This window comes from Colias philodice, chromosome 26, assembly GCF_061535455.1.
Source record: "Colias philodice isolate Cphi_HAF_F1 chromosome 26, ilColPhil1 Martin Lab GWU primary, whole genome shotgun sequence".
Classification (NCBI taxonomy): domain Eukaryota; kingdom Metazoa; phylum Arthropoda; class Insecta; order Lepidoptera; family Pieridae; genus Colias; species Colias philodice.
This window is the reverse complement of record NC_143111.1, coordinates 4,642,366-4,662,853: the sequence shown is the minus strand read 5'-3', so window position 1 is coordinate 4,662,853 and position 20,488 is coordinate 4,642,366. Positions and strand designations below refer to the sequence as shown.

The 20,488-nt window shown below is 35.9% G+C and overlaps 2 protein-coding genes and 2 long non-coding RNA genes across 4 annotated transcripts; 2 read left to right on the top strand and 2 right to left on the bottom strand.

Annotated features, from left to right (window-relative positions):
- Positions 1–4: 4 nt before the first annotated feature.
- Positions 5–5,228, top strand: LOC149476887 (AN1-type zinc finger protein 2A-like). Its single transcript, XM_089711250.1, has 6 exons — positions 5–146; positions 714–756; positions 2,275–2,461; positions 3,118–3,272; positions 3,699–3,798; positions 4,241–5,228. The coding sequence occupies exons 1-6, from the start codon at positions 92–94 to the stop codon at positions 4,376–4,378; spliced, it is 678 nt and encodes a 225-aa protein (XP_089567376.1). The 5' UTR covers positions 5–91; the 3' UTR covers positions 4,379–5,228.
- Positions 5,229–9,365: 4,137 nt separating this feature from the next.
- LOC149476885 (uncharacterized) lies at positions 9,366–14,852 on the bottom strand. Its single transcript, XR_016317717.1, has 2 exons — positions 14,702–14,852; positions 9,366–9,507 (listed from the first exon to the last, which is right to left on the bottom strand). It is a non-coding gene; the product is annotated as an uncharacterized LOC149476885 (long non-coding RNA).
- LOC149476886 (uncharacterized) lies at positions 13,270–14,694 on the bottom strand. The gene has a single exon (XM_089711222.1). It carries the CDS (start codon positions 14,685–14,687, stop codon positions 13,284–13,286), a length of 1,404 nt encoding a protein of 467 aa, XP_089567348.1. The 5' UTR covers positions 14,688–14,694; the 3' UTR covers positions 13,270–13,283.
- LOC149476884 (uncharacterized) lies at positions 14,839–16,540 on the top strand. Its single transcript, XR_016317719.1, has 3 exons — positions 14,839–14,951; positions 15,204–15,378; positions 15,846–16,540. It is a non-coding gene; the product is annotated as an uncharacterized LOC149476884 (long non-coding RNA).
- The last annotated feature ends 3,948 nt before the right edge of the window (positions 16,541–20,488 follow it).

The following is a 20,488-nucleotide window of genomic DNA, read 5'->3' as shown; positions in this document are numbered from 1 at the left end:
ATATATAAAGGGTACACGAAAAAGATTTCGTCATTTTCAGACCTCATACGTCCGTTTTTAGTTCTATAACGTTATACTAGAATTTTCTATAATGGAATTTCCTCATATTGGAAAAAACTGTTGCTACAAAACGTGCAACAAACTTGGTAAGTACATAAAACAACAAAGAATTCTTTCATTTTCTCTTTAACCTAACGGTAATTATGAAATTTAGTGTTTTGATATGTCATAGATGTAAATAATTATTGATGCAGATTCAGCCAATATCATCAAATGTACTTTAACCACAGAATACATAATAGTAGCTAAACGCTACAGAACGGACACTCTCCGCCTCCCGCCAAAATTAAACACTTACCTCCCCCGCACGATCAGACATAAAATGGGCCATATTTTTCTCCAAGGACGATACGCAACGAAGATTGACAACATTAATCAAATTGACTTAAAGTAATTTTATTATTTTGGATTTGTGATTATCGTTTTTCGTAGAAAATGGTTAGATATTGTGCTGTTTACGGATGTATTTCATCAGAAAAACGCGAATTTTTTTTTACGCTAGTCACAAATGTGCCAACCATAAAGCGTTAACACACACATTTGCAGTCTCTACAGTGTGACTGTCAAAACGATCATTTTGTATGGAGTGTCCGGGGTGTGCTTTAACACTAATCAAAATAAATACGTAATTTAAAATGTCTTTACTATTTCAGACTTCCTGCCTATGAAATGTGACGCTTGTCGAGAGGTATTCTGGTAAGTTTTGGGGTTTCTTTAGAGAACTGCCGCACGAATTATAGGTTTTTTGTGGGTGGGGGATGGGGGGGAGGAGGGGGGGACCCTCCCACCAAAAGGGGAAAGTTAGGAAACCAATAGTTTTGGAGAAAAATCAATTTTCCTATTCTAACCTCAAAATGTATGGAATTGGTGTAACAAAAATTTTACGATACATAAATAAAATACAAACAAGTTGTGAAAACCTACGTAGTTTTTTTTATTTGAGTGGGAATCGCCCTAAAGTCGCTTCTGGCACTCGCCGGCCGCTGCCGCGGCACGCTCGCTTCGCTCGCTCGGCTCGTGCGGCAGTTCAAATGTTAACCTAATACGCTCGTCGCTTCGCTCCTCGCTACCTATTTGAATACTAAAAGTTTAATAGTTTTTTAACCTACGTAGATTTTTTTAAAGCTATTGCATAGCTTCTATCGCGGGCCTTGAGTGCGGGGACCGAATCCAGAAATTGCGTAACGAAAAACCTTGAAGGCATGCTATGCAATAGCTTTGCCGCGGCAGTCCCCGAGTGCCACACGTCTTTTTTGTTTGAGTGGGAATCGCCCTTTAGTCGCTTCTGGCACTCGCCGGCCGCTGCCGCGGCACGCTCGCTTCGCTCGCTCGGCTCGTGCGGCAGTTCAAGAGTAAACCTAACACGCTCGTCGCTTCGCTCCTCGCTACCTATTTGGATATTAAAAATAAAAGTTTAATAGTTTTTTAACCTACCTACGTAGATTTTTTTTTTTTGAGTAGGAATCGCCCTAAAATCGCTTTTGGCACTCGCCGGTCGCAGCGTAAAGTCACAGTACAGTGAAATAGAACGTCTTGGTCCGCTTTTTTGCACAACAAAACGGATAAATGCACTTTTTTCGCACAAAAAATTATTAACTTTAAAAATTAATAACTAAAAAACTACAAGTTTCCTAACGATAATATTTTGGAATTACAATCTTACATTACCTAGCTAACTAAAAATATAAATATTTCCAACAAATTCGTGCGACAGTTAACTAAAGCCAACCCTAAGTTTTAACTTTACTTAAAAAATTGTGAATCTACAAATACTGATAAGTAAAACAGTGTCAAGGTCTGTTTAACAACACCCACTTTTTGGCCTTTTTGTTTCATGTTGCGAAACATTAATTATAAAGTTATACAAAGAATAGCAAGGAGAGATCTACATATCAAGTTTCCTGATTAGTAGTATTTCCTGTATTCTAACACTTCTTTTGTTTTAAAATCTCACTTATCATCATTCTTGTTTATTAGAGCGAGCGCGCACGAGCAACTTTGTCTCCGCAACTATTTTGTCTCCGCAACTATTTTGTCTCTTCACCCATGGGCTAGTATGAAAGTGCGCGCACGTAGCGACGCAACTCCCCATACAAATTGATGGGAGAGACAAAATAGTTGCGGAGACAAAGTTGCTCGTGCGCGCTCGCTCTTAAATTACAAAGATCTTTCATTTCTTTCTAACTTCAACTAAGAGAGAGTTTTCATTTTCAGTACTGACCACTTTACATATATAAAACATGATTGTCCGGCACCAAATACGAGGGATGTTCAAGTCCCTGAATGTCCTTTATGTGGTAAACCAGTACCAGGGAAAAGAGGGGAGCCTCCAGATGTGGCTGTAGGTGCTCATATTGATAACCAGTGTACTTCAGACCCGGCAAGAGAACGACGGAATAAGGTATAGTAGCAGCAAAGTTTTTAAAGTGAAACTTTACATTACATCGTCTCAAACTGTTTGGTCTGTGTAGCGCATGTCGCGTGTATCGCGGCTGCCGAGTAGGTATACCTACTCGGCAGCCGACCGTCACGCGACATGCGCTACACAAAGCAGTGTTCGGAACCGTTCGAACAGTTTCACTTTTGCCGTGGTTTCATAAAACCACACAACATTTTTTTATTATTATTATGCTTAATGCACTGCACTAAACACTACAGATGTTCTATGTTGCAACCACAGAATAATGACAAGAAAAAATAATTTTCTTTGTTGTTTAATGCAGTGTCAATGTTGACTAGTGAATTCTGTGAACAAAAATATCTTATACACATAGCCTAATTACCAAATTTGTTGTTGAAGTCATCATGCTATATATTAAATTTTAAACTTAATTAGTTATAGTCTGGAGATAGTTAGGAGGCTAAGGATTGACATTGGCTAATTTTTGAACACAGTGAAAATTGTCATTCACTGGAAATCTCTAAGTATGAGGGTGAAGCTACAGACGAAAAGTTTAGTATTTGATATACAATTAGGAAATGTATGTACTGTGTACTGACACAGTGCATACATTTTCTTTTAGCCCATACACTAAAAGGAATTTCCCTACATTACAGGTGTTTACAAACAAATGTTCATACAAAGGGTGCAAAACGAAAGAAATGGTGCCTCTTGTGTGTGGCGAATGTTCGTTGAACTATTGCTTACGACATCGACATGCAGCGGACCACGCGTGCGAAGGAAAATTCGCTGCAAAGAGAAGAAGAGCTGCGTAAGTGTTTTTCAATATTTTTTTTAAGCTATTGAATAGCTTCTATCGCGGGCCTTGAGCGCGGAGATCGAATCCAGAAATTCCGTAACGAAAAAACCTCTCGCTCCCCATTCCGACGGGCGCGGAGGTTGAAGGCATAGCATGCAATAGCTTTACCGCGGCAGTCCCCGAATGCCACACGTCTTTTTTTATGTATGAATCAATAGAATTTGATTTTGCGCATTTAACAGCATTTTAATTGGAGTCTGATTGGTACCAAGCAATGTTTCGATTGTCCTTCCCCTTTTTATGCATCTGAAGATAATAATTTTATTTTCATTTTAAAAAATATATTATAAACTAAACTAGTTATATAAAAGTTATATATCTGATATGTATTTCATTTATAAAATATGTTGCCGTAACAAGTGTTTTTTTTAATCACAGTGAAGCAGCAATGGCGAGAATGAAGGCAAATGAAAACAAAATAGCAAATGGGAGACAGATACCTAGTGGTGTTACAACTGCCGATATACAAGGGAATATGGTAAGCCTTGTAATAGGGTAGTTTTATTTATAAAAAATTTGGTTCATGGTTTCAACACTGACTAAATGTGTCTCTGAATTAAAAGTTTAAAATATGGTTCCATACAAATCCACTTCTGGAATACTCCTGTCTATCTATTTCCACGCAGTAGGTTTTTGACGGCAATTGTATGTATTCAAGTCGAAAAAATTTTATACTGTCTCTTCTCCTAAAATTCACGAAGTACAAAATTTTGTACTCCACGCAACGAAGCCGCGGGTTGAAAAACTAGTCCACTATAAAATACAAAATCTAAAAGATTAATGAGAAAATTTTAAAGAATATATGATGCTTATAGATAAAAGATGATAAACCAATAATTTTAACATAATTAAATTAATTTACAACAAATAATGTCTTCTGTATATTAGAATAAACTATAATACCTAAATATTATTTTCAGACTGAAGACGAAGCGCTGGCCCATGCTCTAGCACTTTCTTTACAAGATGAAGGTTCCAGTGTTCAAAGTAACGACATAATGAGGAGTATCAGACAGAGAGTGGGCGGTGAACCTAATTCTAGATGTACTGTATCTTAGCGACACTATATATATGACTAGCTTCCGCCCACGACTTTGTACGTGCATCCCCGTTTTGTCCCCGTTCCCGCAAGAATTTCGGTAAATCCTTTCTTAGCGGATGCCTACGTCCTAACATCTACCTGCATTCCAAATTTCAGCCCGATACGTCCAGTGGTTTGGGCTGTGCGTTGATTGATCACTATATCAGTCACCTTTGAGTTTTATATATATAGATAGAAGAACAACATTTGCCTGAAGTTAATAATCAGTCCTTATGAGCCCTCTTCACAATAGGCGGTATTGGGCGAATAGAGGCAATCACGATAGTGTAGAAGAAATATACTGACATTGTAGATAGTTATTCATAATCGCCGCGCCGTGTCAAACATCGACGATCATTTGTTGGGCCAACACTGCCCATTGTGAAGAGGGCCCATAATCCAAGTCGTAAGATTGATCTATATATTTCTTGGGAACATCTTGTCAACAACCAACCAAACGATTGCTTGTGTATTTGCAAGTGCAAAAGATTGATGCTATCCTAGATAAGATGAAATAAATATTAATTTACGGGCGTAAAACATTAAAATATCAATAGGTTCGACCAAAAGTGACTTCTGATTCACATTTTACTTGGATTAATGCTCAATATAATGTTATAATGAAAAAAGTGTATGCAGAATAAGATTTATTTCTTTTGACTAAGCTATTTTCATATGCTCATTTATTTTGGAGGCTAAACAGAAATTTACTGATAACAATTTGGACTCGAGTCTAGCTTGTAACATCTATATTTCTACTAAATTGTGATAAAATTTAACACATTTTACCGTTATAACAATGTAATTTGCTTATGTGTATCGAAATCCTTATTTATCAAAACATGACAATAAGTGTTATTATTCTCACTTTAAAGACTTTAAACTGTATCTGAAGTATGTTAATTTAAGAAAAATCACATACTTACATACTATTTCACAATGAAATATGTATAGGTATAACATATTTCTATTTGCACAATTTTTCACTTTATTTACAAAAATCTGTTTTTCCAAATTTCTACCCACATTACCTTGAATATACGCACTTCTAATGAAACTTTTCATCATTGTCAGTAGGTTAATTAGTTATTTCTACTCATATAGTTTTTTATATTATTTAATTAATTGCATATTTTTTATCCAAATCGTTTGTAATCCTAGTGAAAAATTATGTCGGGAATTGTAATGTAAACTTATAAATGTATAATAAAAAAAATGGTTGCCTGTAAAGTCGGTATACGGGCGAAAGTTTTACGTGACAACGACTTTTTATGTCTGTCTCTCTCGCTCTTAGGCGGGCTAACCATGCCCGCGTGCCTCTCACTCGCTCTCATTGTGAGCGCATAAACGTGAGCGGAGCGTAACGCAGTTTCTTGAAGGCTTCACCCGGCAAACCAATTTATAAGACGTTGTCACGAAAGATGAAGAATTTATATCCTTAAAATGAATTCGTTCATTGAATATGACTATGATTTAATTTTTCATAGTATATTGCTAAGGGAATTAGTCGATTAATATGATACATACAGGTTTTGTTAATAGTATAGGTAATCATTTTATCGTCTTATCAAAGGAAAAAGGAAAAACCCGTCTTTATTTTTTGTTCCATATATATAATATATATCAGTGAACATTCAAATTCATCAAAATGGTGATTGGATTCAGTTTTATTAATTCATTCCGCCATTTTAATTATTTTTTTAATTTCTGGGGTTGATACTGATATTTACTTTTAATTTGTATTGTTTTTCTTAATATCAGAAAATTTGTTATAAAATTGAGAAAAAATATAGTATATTTTATTAGTCACAATACCAAATTTTATTAATAAATCTTTAATCTATGTGTTAAATGAAAAGGGATACAGAAAGGTAATCACATAAAGGGTCGATTTCACCATTTCCTGTTAATGTTATTGTATACTTTTATCTTACATTTGTAATTTTTTGTTCTAACTGTCAGATAAGCTTAACAGAACATATTATCCAGAAGTTATGAAAGCGGCTGTTAATCAGTACATTTTAAATTGTTACTTGAATTTATTTGAATAGCTATTGGATTAAACAGAGGTTATTATAGTAGGTTTTTGTTAACGATAATATGCACAAATCATGAAAGAATATTATTGTTATTACTTACTCTAAAAATTCCTCATGTGACACAATAGTGGGAAATATAATATACGGCTAATATAATATATTTTATATAAGTATGTTTTTAAGGAGAATATTTCATTTTTAATAAACATTTTTTTTGCGTTATTTAAATATATATTCTATTCTTTCCTGATTCGAGTTGCATGCTATGTGTTTATATTTATCCCTTGTGTAGCTTTTAATTTGATTTTGTGTTTCAAATCCTATAGTAATCACAAATTGAGCACATTATTTGAATTTTTTTTATTTATAGTTAGTTTCTTGTTAATTATTACATAATAATATAATTAATTATACATATATTCGAATTATAACAACAATTTTGTATAATTAATGTAAAAATATTGTATATTCTTGAGTATTTAATTTTGTTTAAGGCTAAGTTTGTGACCAGAATAGTACCAATTATATAAAATAATTAATAAACATTGCATTTTAAGAAATGATGATTTTGTACAAATATTCAACATTTTACTACATACATATTTATCACCAAGCTTTCGCTGTGTTCACAATAATTAATCTCTATTGGGAAGTTTTAATATTTTTGAGATAAATATATTAAAATGAAAGACGAATTTTTGTGTTTTATTTATTTCAAATTATAATGATATTGTCAACATTGTATACTTAATAATATATTCATTGGTATCAGTTACATAAGTAGGATAATAAATGAATACCTATACTTACAATAATATTGTATGTGATAATTTATTACATATATTAACTAAATACCATACAACCTCTTTGGTTTAGATAAAAATATTGGTGATAATCTTCTTCTTTATATATAAAAAAAAAATGAATCGCAAAATGTGGTAAGCGCATAACTCGAGAACGGCTGAACCGATTTCGATAATTCTTTTTTTATTATATTCCTTGAAGTACGAGGATGGTTCTTATGTAGAGAAAACGTAAACATGTACCACGGGCGAAGCCGGGGCGGACCGCTAGTACCATATAACAATAGATACTGGTAATATGAAGCTGAGACCCAATTTTGTTAAAATCAGGAACGAATTTGCATACGTAAGTACCTACTTCTTTATTTCAGCCCTTATCATAATGAAAGATACATATAAATAAACACAGTAGGTACAACTACACAACACTAACAATAAATATACAAAAATGTTTACAGTGTAATGCCGGGTCCAGACTGGTGAAACGTAACATGCAATGAAAGAATTCACCGTCCACATTGCTGCAATGTATCATGAAAGGTAACACACTTTGTAACAATTTCTCATAGTTTGGACGTCTTGCGCGCGCGAATTGTGCATTACACGCGCATGCTACGAGCATTACAAGCCGCGCGCGGAGCGATCCGAAATTTGTCGGTTTTTCGACGAACACAAAGGGGCGTGTAGGGTGCGCGGAGCAGCCAATGTGGACGGTCGTTTGAGAACGCAACGAACATGGAGGACGAGACTGCGTGGAATGAGCAAAAGAAAGGGTCTTCGGCGTGTTTTCATGAGTTGATGTATTATTAATAATGAAGTACTGATAATCGTCATAGCAAGAACGTGGTCTTCGGACTCCATGCTTCGTGTGATCTACCGGTTTGACGAGCACGAAAAAAACGTGTATCGAAGGGCCGTGTTCGCGGCAGAATGGCGGAAACAGACGAACGCGGGATGTTCGTAGTGAATGCGCGTTATGAGCGCGCTATGCGTCTACACCAGCAGCGAACATGCAATGAAAGGCAGAATGTTACATTGCATGTTACGTTTCACCAGTCTGGACCCGGCATAAATCAACTCGCGTAACTAGTATAACATGAACCTGATATGTAACAATTATGCGTAAACCGCGGGCCTACTTAGTACTTACACAGCTATACATTCTTTCTCTATGCCTTACACTGGCCTACTATGGCCTACTATTGTCTGGCTAACGAAAGATGAGACTGGAAAAAGGCGGCAAATTCAAAAAATCAACATATGGCAACTTAGGTTATAGTTGGAAATATAGTTTTAATACTTTTATTTATTATTTTCTCTTACGAGCAAAAAAAAACAAACTCTTCATCTTTATAATATTGTTTTATGTAATATACTTAGTACAGTTAAGTGATACAGATAGACAAAAAAGAACACCGAATGAAAGCAAGAAAAAACACAATAAAAATACAATTAAAGTTTGTTTAATCAATCTAAAAATTCAACCGCGAGTGAATAGTAAGAATCACTATCATTATCTCTGACTCTTATTATGAACCCTTCCATTTCTGCAGTTATTCCATCTCGTTTTTTATACTATCTTCCAACACGAATAACATGGTCCGGTCATAGAAGAAATCTCGTCAAGATACTGATTTTGTGTCTTTAAACATTTTGAACGAAACAGATCATTCAATTTTTTTATTATTGCTTGAATAGTTTATAACTGGACTATTGGTATCATCCATGTTACTTGCAAAATAATAAATATTAAACAATGCAATCAAAATGAATAGTATCAAAATATCAAAGTCACACTTAACAATGCATTGAGATATTTTACGTAAACACTCTTGTTTTTCCTTGAAAACTACATCTCTTTCAACTTGTTTCTTTTCAAATTTACTAATCATAGTAAAAAGAACATTTTTTAAGTCGCATTTCAATGTTTTCGTCTCGTTTTCAATTAGAAATCACTAAAATCGCGGAAATAATTTTCACTTTGACACATCAACAACTCAGGTTTTAATAACAATTACGTAATTATAAGTGTTGCCATATAAATTTTCGACATAAAAAGCCAGTCTCATCTTTCGTTAGCCAAACTCTACTTACTTGTGATCTTGTGATCACCACAGAGCAAGTAATTCAATTCAATTCAATATTTTAATTTATGGCAGTACTGCGTTGCCACAATTTTGCCAATGTCCTGTAGTGAATGGGTTTGTTCACGTTCAAAAAGTTCAAATTAGCTCCAACAGTTTCAAATCAAGCGCAGATAATATCTACAACAAACACAAAAAACAACACAATATATATATATTATCCAACACCAAGTTAATATATGAATTAGTATAGACAAAGACTAGATAGGAGAAATTATGTAATTGTGGGAAAAAAAGGGGGAAAGAAAAATTATAGTTTAATATTATTATTTTTAATAAATTTGGATAAAACATACACAAAAGGACTAAAGGTCAGTGAAAGGAGAATATTCATGTTGGTAGGGCGGGGGATAGTAGGGGGAAGGATGTCGTATAAAGAGGAGTTTTTAGGACAGTTGAAGAAAATGTGTTCCAAATTTCCCTCATCTATTCCGCACTCACACAAAGAGTTATCCCTTACCCTAATTTTTGCTAAATGGGTGGGAGTACAAGCATGGCCTAATCGCAGGCGGCTAATACAGGATGTGACGTTTTTATTGATGTCCTTTTATTTGAAAAACCAAGGTTTAACAGGGATGTCATTCTGAATTTTTGAGTAGAACTTTCCCTTCTGGAATCTTGTAGAAGCCCAAGACTTTTCCCAGGCGAACATTAATTTGGACTTAGCGAGGAGAGAAAGGTCATGCGAGTAAACAAGATCATGAGACTCGGACGAAATGCGCATAGCAGATTTAGCACCCCAGTCAGCTGACTCATTTCCCGGAATTCCACTATGTCCAGGGATCCATGCAAGAGTTATTTCAATACCTTTAAGTTTACACTCCCAAAGAGATTTCCTGATCTGTAGGATAACAGGGTATTTTGTTTTTATACGGAATTGATTTGAGAGAATGCACTGCAAACAACTTTTAGAATCTGAAAATATTATAGCTTTATTAATATTGTGACTTAACGCGTATGTAACCGCTTCGAGTAGGGCCAAGGCCTCACCGACAAAAGTTGATGTAATAGGGGGACATTTGCGACACAACATGATTGCAAATTTCGGGATCCACACAGCTATACCAACATTCTCTTTATCCGAAATCTTGGAGGCATCAGTGTAAATATGTGTCCAACCTTCCCAATTCCGAGCCACAATAGCCTGGAAGGAATGGTAAGCATCTGGAGACTTTTTTTGGATGTTACAAAATGTAATGTTAGGACGGTAGATCAGTGATTCAAAGGGATTGGAAAAGAGGGGGTTAATGGGAGATTGATATAGTTTATAAGGTATTGAAATTATATTTATAAAGGAGATTAAAAGGGGGTATGCTGAGTTATTACCATTGACCAATTGGAGTAAAGAAAATAATTTATTTATAAGGGGATGGGAGGAAAATTGGGTGAGCTTACTCATGAACCTGTCACATAGGAATTGTCTTCTAAGAGATAACGGAGGCTCCCCGCATTCAATCTGTAAAGCATTAATAGCCGTAGACTTCATAGCGCCAAGAACAATCCTCAGAGACTTACTTTGAATCTTGTCCCAACACTGAATACCACGTTTATTCATCGGTTCCAAAAGGAAGGAAGCATAGTCAAAATGACTACGAACTATGGCGTTATAGAGTAGTTTTTGAGAGAAGGGGTGAGCACCCCATCTAACGCCCGATAAAGCCCGTAAGACGTTAACTCCTTTCTCGCATTTTTGTGATATATAATTAGAGTGAGTTATGCCAGTCATTCTAGAGTCCAAATAAACACCTAAAAATTTAACATTGTCTTTAATAGGAAAATTTTGATTGTCATAAAAAAGTGAAAGGTTGGGAATAATTCTTTTACGGGTAAAAATAATGGCTGAACTTTTAGAAACTGAAAGAGATAAACCATGCTGCAATAACCACTCGTGTGAAAAATAAAAAGCATTATTAAAATTAGTCTCAATTTCAGAGGTAGAATCAGAACAAATATAGAGAGCAATGTCGTCAGCATATTGGAGAATTTGGCAATAACTGTTAACTGCTAATTCTAAGTCATGAGTGTATAAACTGTATAACAAAGGGCTTAAAACAGAACCTTGCGGGAGGCCCCTCCAGACAAGTCTAGGGGGAGACAAGGAGTTATCTGACCTAACACAAATTGATCTGCCCATAAATAGGTTACATATGAACCGAACCATCTTCTCAGGGATGCTCAGCTGAAGCAATTTTTGCCTGAGTACCGGAAGCATGACATTATCATAAGCAGATTCAATGTCTAGGAAGACTCCGGCAAGGAAATGTTTCTTTTTAAAAGCTATTTGAATGTCCGTTGTAAGTATAGCAATGCTATCCAAAGTGCTATAGCCTTTGCGGAAGCCAAACTGAGAAGGGGGTAAAATATTATTATTCTCAACAAACCACTCTAATCTATTTTTAATTAAAATTTCTGTAATTTTGGATAAACAAGAGGATAATGCAATGGGTCGATAGGAGTTGCTATCTGAAGGATTTTTGTTAGGCTTTAAGACTGGGATTATTATTTGGGACTTCCATGATTCTGGGACTGATCCAGAAGCAAACAAGGAGTTAATTAAATCAAGAAAGAATAATTTAGTTTTAGGAGAGGACTGGGATATAAAAGAATATGGGATCCCATCTATGCCAGGGGAAGAATCATTCAGGCCTTCAAGAGCACAGGAGAGCTCATCCATTGTAAAAGGAGCGTCCAGAGAGTTTGTATGGGGTAGGAAGGAGGGGGCAGCAGGGAGATTTTCAAGGGAAGGGATTAAAGGGGGGGCTAATTTATTAATGAAGTCCTCTAACCAGAGAGAACAGTTAGAAGAAGTGATATTATTTTGGGAACGGGAGCTTCTAAATCTTTTAATCTGTTTCCAGACCAGGGAGGGAGGAGTCTTAGGGGACAGGGATTCACAGAATTTAAGCCATCCTGAACGTTTCTTGGATACCAATAATTTTTTAGCTTTGGCCGAAATTTGTTTGAAATTAAGAAAATTTTGCATAGACATCTGTTCAATATACATTTTCTCAGCCTCTGATCTCTCACGGATGATAGCAGTACATTCAGAGTCCCACCAAGGAGTTGAGGGTTTATAAGTGGATGGATTTTTGATTGGAATATGATTATTGGCAGAAGATATGATACAGGATACAAACATGGAATAGATAGGAAGGGGATTATATAGGGAAGGGAAAGGTAGGGAATTGAGTTGAAATTCCAAGGAATGAGAATAATCAGACCAGTTTGCTTTAGTGGTTCTATATTTTAAGAGGGGAGATTGAGGAGGGGAAGGGACATCGTGTTCAAAGGAGATAAGGATGGGGAAGTGGTCGCTACCATGAGTGTTAGGTAAAGTATTCCATGAACAGAGTAAAGAAAGGGACGGAGAAGAAAGGGACAAATCTACAGCACTGTTTGGATTCTGATTGGGAAGGACAAGATGAGTAGGGGAGCCTGAATTTAAAGTGCATAGATTCAAATCATCGAACAAATCTAATAATGAGAGGGAAAATGTGTCTGTTTTATGGGAGCCCCAAGAAACGTGATGGGCATTAAAATCCCCAAGGACAAAAATGGGACTGGGGAGAGAGGATAGGATATAATAGATGTCAGGAATTAGTGAAGAATTGGGGTCAGAAATGTATATAGAGACAATGGTGAAATTAAAAACTTTTGCAGCAACAGCATTGATGCTTGGACTATGGTTAGGGATAGGGAGAAGAGAGAATGGGATTGAACGATTAACGAGCAGAGCAGCTCCAGCGTACCCATCTGCTCTGTCATCGCGTAAACATACATAGTTAGGGACATTAAAATGAGAATTGGGAACTAACCAAGTCTCGGAGATTGCAAATAAAATTGGATTAAATTTATTAATAAAATATACAATTTGGTGTTTTTTATTTGTAATACTTCTACAATTCCATTGTATAATGGTCCTCGGAGCCATTATTGGATTTAATAGTATCTATAATTTTGAAAAGGATTTCCTTCACGTCGGACGGTAAGTCTGCTTCATTGCAGGTTTTAATTATATCATAAAAGAATGAAATGCAAGACACTAGGACATTGCTTTCACGGGGCTTTCTGAATGAAGGAGTATTACCAGAAAGGGCGCAGCCATTCTGGGAGACTAAAGAAGGGGCTTGAATGATGTCTTGATGGGCAGCTCTGTCATATGATTTACCTAAAGGGGCTCTAGGGCGTGGAGAACGGAAAACAGTTTTTTTGTATGAGGTGGAAGTACTTGTAGAAGGGATTGGATTGGGGAGGGATGTATGTGGGGAAGAGGGAACCTGACGAGTAACCTCGGCAAAAGATTTTCGGGAAGCAGGGAAACGGAGGGAAGCTTCTTGATAGGAGATATTCTCCTCTGACATTACATACTTAATGCTTCTTTGCCGAGTGTGTTCCGGGCAGTTTGAGTCTGTTGCAAAATGTGAACCAGAACAGCTAATACAGGAGGCAGAACACTCAGATACATTGCAGGATTCACCATTATGATCTTTTGCGCAACGGTAGCAGCGGGGGTTTGATCTGCATTGTGTCTGAACGTGACCGAACCTACAGCATTTCAAACATTGAATGGAGGGCAAGCGGTAGATCTCAACTGGTAATGAATTCTTATATAAAAAAATCCGTTCAGGTAATCTTTGACCTTGGATGGTTATAACGACTGTAGTAGTTGGGGTGTATTCAGTGGAATCATCTGTTCTAATTTTTCTATTTAGACGGCGAGCTTTCAGTATGATGTCATATCCCCTCGGAAGCTCAACGGCATCTACAAACTCCTGCATGGAAAAATCGGTAGGAACCTTTTTTACAATTCCCATCCGAGAAAAGTTGTAAGTTGGGATGGTGCAGACTAGACTGTTTTGTTCCAATATAGGATTGATACAAAACTGGTTAGCATCAATTGCATTTGAGAACTCTATAGAAATGCGGTTTCGTCCGATTCTCTTGATTCCGTCACTAATAATATTTTTTATGCCATTGTTGACCAGAAGTTGGCCAACTTTAATCGGGCGCAGGATCGTTCCAGCGGAGGGTTCTGTTTCTATTTTAGAAATATGGACAATAAAGGGGCCATTATCTAATTCTGAATAGCGCCTTTCCTTTTCATTAAGTGAAGGATGCGTGTACAAAGTTTGCACAGAGGCAGCATTAGGGTTATTATCAATGGATGTTTTCTTTGATTTAGCTATGATTGAAGCATCTTCAGATGCTAAGTGACGCTTCTGTGGGATTCTATTAACCTCAACTACTGTAGGACTGTATGGAGGATCAGGGGGGTCCGGAGGATCCGGATGATTATTCATGTTGAATTACTTACCACTAACACAAAACACAAACACCGTCACCAAAAATAAAATCTTAGCTTGAATGAAGGTAAAAAAAGCAACAAATTTGGAAAAAAAAGACTAATATCACCAAAAGCACGTGTCAACGCTTCCACGAAAAAACATCGACCCACAGAGCAAGTAACATGTGGCAACATTTTTTCAGCTATTTGACGTTTGACGCTTACTTTTCAAGTTGTCATTCTTGTCAAAAGTCAAAACTATTATTACAGACCGTTCACAGTTATTTTACCTCTGACAGATGACGTTTTATCATTTCTATGTTGGTTCATATGTTGGTTTTTTTATATATTAACTAGTAATATACTTCTTCCACTACTCTGAATCCTTTTCGGCATGATTGCAGAGGAGATAATCACACACAATATAAAAAAAACAACCGAGAAATGATAAAACGTCATCTGTCAGAGGTAAAATAACTGTGAACGGTCTGTTTGTTTTGTTGTCTTGTTTTGTATATCAAAGTTTTTCAAGTTAGAACTTGTTGTATTCGGTTGTTTATTTAGGTGTTGAAGTGCAGTTTTTACTATTAAATTTATGTCGAAATGGATGAAGACGGGACTGCTGAAGTTGTAACGATCAATTGTGGTACAAAAACAAGGCCACGGCGCGGGCGTGGACGTAAACGAATTACAATATCAGCTTCAAAGTAAGTGACATTTCACATCAATTAGAGCTGGAATTTGGATAAAATTTAGGATGTGGACCGTCGAGTTGGATATCAGCGATTTTATAGCGATAAGATAAGACTCTGAGAAGTAATTTTACGAAGTTTTAACCTGCGCAGCCGCTTATTTTTTTTTATAATAATTTATTGTTTACAAATTTGTTTAATTTTGTAATACTTTTCGTAATTTTGACGTTGACAGATGCCTGTCACTAGCAAAGGATTCACATATACAGCTTTAGAGATATTTTTATCATAATAATACTTTATAAAATACATAAATTGATAGTTATTTTAGTATATAAAAGTAGTTAAAATTGGTTATTAATATTTAAAATTTGAATTTTTCATAAATATACATATTTAAACGCAAAGCGGCCATTTTGTTTTCGAGCGTCATATCAATTTTGCTTGCGTGATGCGTCAGTCACCGTTTGTTGCTTTTACAGTCGGGACCGTTTTGCGAGTGCTCCTGTAAAATAACACGTGTGTCTACCATGGTGTCTCCGAAGCCCCAGGTTTCCGATTCCGCTGCGTTGTGCAAGAGGTTCAGAGGCTCCTGGAGCAAGACCTGCTTCAGGATCATCGGGAAGACGGATCAACCCTTATTCATATGAAATCAGGTTGGCTATATTTGTGGTTATAATCGAAAATCTAATATTATATGGTATCAACTACAAACACGCAGATTATAAGAATAATTTTATTATTCTGTTATAGATCCATGTGTAACTGGCGGAGGGTCTTTAGCAGACTTGGCACTGAGGAACAGTGTGTAGAGTTTGCTGAACAACGCAATCTGCTGCCGAGGGTAAAAATGTGTGCTTACCATAAGAGGCCGATGACATTTACCCCTGAAGCAGGCCAAGTTCAGATGCCGTAAAAGCAACTGCCGGACAAAATCACAGAGTCGAGCAGCTGGAACGTGGTTCGAAAATGTGCATCTGAATTTAACATTTACATTTCAAATAATGTATGCTTTTAGTGAAGGTTTACCGTATCACCAAACAAAAAAACAACTGTGCTCGGATAATAACGCCACTGTGCTAAGTGATGCCACAGTGGCCGACTGGTACAACTACTGTCGGGAAACAATAGTATTATACGAACTGGAAAATCAGGAAGACCAACCCAAAATAGGCGGCCACGGAAAAATTGTGCAAATAGATGAGTCTAAATTTGGCAAGAGAAAGTACAACCGTGGCCGTCACATTGAGGGCCACTGGGTAATCGGTATGATTGCAGATGGCTGCGATGACCTAAGACCTACGCAAGTGTGATAGGGCTGCACTTCCCGCAGCGCTGGAGCAGAAGCAGAAGCAATATAGTGCAACTGGAGGGAGTTTGGGAGTGGAGGGAAGGGAAAGGTTTATCCTACCATCCATTATTTGTAACTTTCTCCCCTCCCCTCCCCACACCCCCCATTGACGGTCCACATTCTAAATTTTTACCGACAAGATTGGTCTCTTCATACACACCTCAAAGAATCAAGGAACCTAAAGGATCTCTTTCGAAACCTAGAAAATTATGTTCCAGTTTCTTTTTGACTGGACAGAAGAACAAGTTGGTTCAAGTTTGCAAAAGTCTGTTCATGGCAACTTTTTCAATCAAAAGTTTTAGGTTGAGAACAATCTGCAAAAATGTCTTTAATGGGACCCTTCCTAAAGAAGGAAGAGGTGGAGATCACAAAGAAAAATAATTTGAGAAGAAACGACAAAGTATCATACAATTTATTGAGAAATTACCTGCCAAAGAAAGCCATTATTCTCGAAATCAATCAAAGAGAATATATTTGGATAGTTCACTTAACATCAAAAAGTTGTTCAAGCCGTATAACAACTCTGTTGGAACTGATCTAAAAGTATCATGTGGTCTATTTAGAAGAATTTTAATAGAAAATTCAACATTGGATTCAGAGCACCCACAAGTGATCAATGTTCTGCTTGTGTACTGCTTGCAAATAAAATTAAAAACTGCAAAGATGCTCAGGAAAATCAAAAATTAATTACAGAAAAAAGAATTCACAAATTGCGAACAAATGCTTTCTATGATTTAACAAAGGTAGATGATCCACAAAGTTTTGTTCTTCACCTCATCAGTTGTAAAATCATAGATTATATAAAGTATATTTTGTGTAACGTAATGAGCGTTTTCTCGACAGCCGCAAATCCTAAGTTGTGAAAGCGAAATACTCTCTAACACAATAAATAATTTGCCAAAACAATGTAAAACAGATTTTATTCATGGCACTGTAGACATATGGAAATCATTAAATTACAACAATTGGTTATTTACAATCACATAATAGCAAATAGAATGCCCAAATTCCCATGTTGTCGAGGAAACTATCATTGGAATTGGAATCTTAATCATCCCTAGAAATTGTATAGCTCATTCCAAGAATATTAAGTTGTTACCCAAATCCGTGATCTATTCAGTAAACAATACCCAACATCAGATAAACCTATATTTTAGTAGTATTATAAATGATAGTTGCTGTAGCATAGATAAGGTTAAGTTAAGTTTAAATAATGAGTCTCCTGTAAAACTATCTAATGTTGATTTAGACGTTTTCACACAAGAAACGAAATCAGATCACTGATCAGCATTTTATAATCAAATAATAATCGTATTTTTGTCTCATAAATTAGCCTTATGTTTCAAAACCGGTAGCTGTCCTTGTCTCTTCCTTAAACCGCGTGAAATTGAAAACATCCCAATGCCAAATATCCAAGACACCCCCTTGGGAGAGTCCGCTTCCATAGAAAGTTCAACCCTTTCACCTAAACTTAATCAGGACCTAGTACAAGAATTAATTACTAATTTCATACTTTTCTTTTAGTTTCACTTAAAATCTAAACTACGTAATTTAACCCCGTAGTTTAGACTACCCCCGGGAGGTGTTATATCCCAAGACTGTATGTATTAATGCATACAGCCATCCCTTAACTATCCTGTCGGCTGTCAGCACATTCCATTCCCGCAATCATTCCTACACGTCCCTCATCAATCAGTCTAGTTCCAACATCCATCGAGTACGGCTGCCGGCAAATTCGAATAATTCAAATATCGTGTTTTAAGTAATAAAAGATTTTTTTTAAAAGAGGTTTTATTCGCCTCGCGTAACAGTACGTACATTACTTATTTTAAACTTATTTTTGTTGATTTCAGGATTATAATCTGCATCCCATCAACCTGCCAGATTTCAAAATTGGTCGGCGCGTTATAAATGTTTCTAATTTTTTCGAAAACTTAAAGAAATTTCAAACCATGGACCACTTAATTGTGGATGAGGTGTATCGAACTCATCAACGGCAATTAAAATCGGTAAAAGATACTCAAAAAGAACCAACTTTTCAAGAAATCGCTGTTATTGTGACGGATAAAATTGAACGATAGTGGGCGAAGGCATCTCTTCCCATCGTTTCACATACAAGAGTGACTCAAATGTTGCAGGCTTACCACACTAAGTGTAAGAATCTACTGAAATCACACCCAAAAATACAAAAAAAGAACCTAGAAGAATTTCAGCGTACTGGAAATATTATATTTGATATTAGTGCCTGTTAATGTAAAGAGTTAATGAATTGCACTTGCCTTAAAGAGCGGAAGGTAGTGAGAAAAGAATGCGACTTTTTGCTAGATCAACATAAGTCTCGAAAAATGTTCATTGGTAACGTTGATATCTCCAGTACCAAACAAGCTACAAAAACTTTAAAAAGAAAGCTACAAAAGCAAGAATACATTTCAAAACACCAAGCAACCTGCTCTAATACGTCAAACTCCGCCCATCAGCTTAACATCTCAAATTCTACGGATTCCAGTGAGCCTGAGTGTCACGACAAAACACTGCAATTAAAAGAAAATATTGTAACGCCAATTACCATTGCGCAAAGTGCTAATTATTCTTTAATTGCCAAAACTTGTGACAGGTATGAAATTCTATAACAGTTATCAAGAAGAACGCTTATTAAATCCCCATTTACTTCCTATAAATACACTAAATACCTAATTACCTAGTCAACTTTTGGGGCCTCATTTTAAAGTTTTGTTTTTATGTTCCAAAACAATTTGCTTGTATAACAAAACACCATCATACGGCATACCCAATGAAATCTAAAAATTTTAGATTATATTATTGCCGCAATGTTTTTACATGCAGTAACGGTTTTGCCAATTGAAACCATCAATCAAAAGTTTATGGAGGCAGGACATTCAGAGATGGAATGCGATAGTGTTCACTCTGCAGTAGAAAACAGAGGGACGCATGTGGATATCTACACACCAGAGGGATGGTACACTGTCGCACGTACTGCTAAAACAACTAAGCCCTATTACAAGATCAAAGAGTTGACATTTTCAGATTTTATTGACTTTAAGTCATACAGTAACACAGTTATCACAAATAAAAATAAAACAGATACTGGTGACAATATGAACTGGCTGTTATTAAAATGGATTCAATATCGAAAAGAAAGTCCTAAAACGATATTCTTCAAAAACCGATTATCTGAAGAAAATTTTAAATCTTTACACATACAGCGCATAGCTCTACGATCTGCTACGACACCATGTTGTGATTTACAGAAGCTCTATAACAAGAAGCTTAAAATACCTGCCAATAAACATAAAGATGTAAAAGATCTCTGCGCAAAAGGTACCATACCTTCGATTTACCATGATTTTTATAACAATCTGGAAGAAGGACCAGTTAGTGATAACTCAGAAAGTGAATAACTTCCTTCAAAATTCCTCATTTCTCTACATTACTCTTTAGGGTTCCTTAATAACTTAATAGGTAGACAGTTGAAATTTTTACAAAATGTGTATTTCTATTGCGACTATAAGAACAAATAATAAAAATCAAATTAAAGTAAAAAATAAAGGGGGCCGCCATACATGGAAAAGCAGTCGAAATATATATTTTTTTTAATGAAGAAATGGGGGAATATCTAAATACCTAGTTTTAAGAAAGTGATTTATTCATATGTACGGAACCCTTAAAGAGCGAGGCCCGACTTGCCCTTAACCGATTTTTAACTGTTAGTTTGATTTATTTCTTTTTAATAAAAACAAATGAAAAAGTAATATT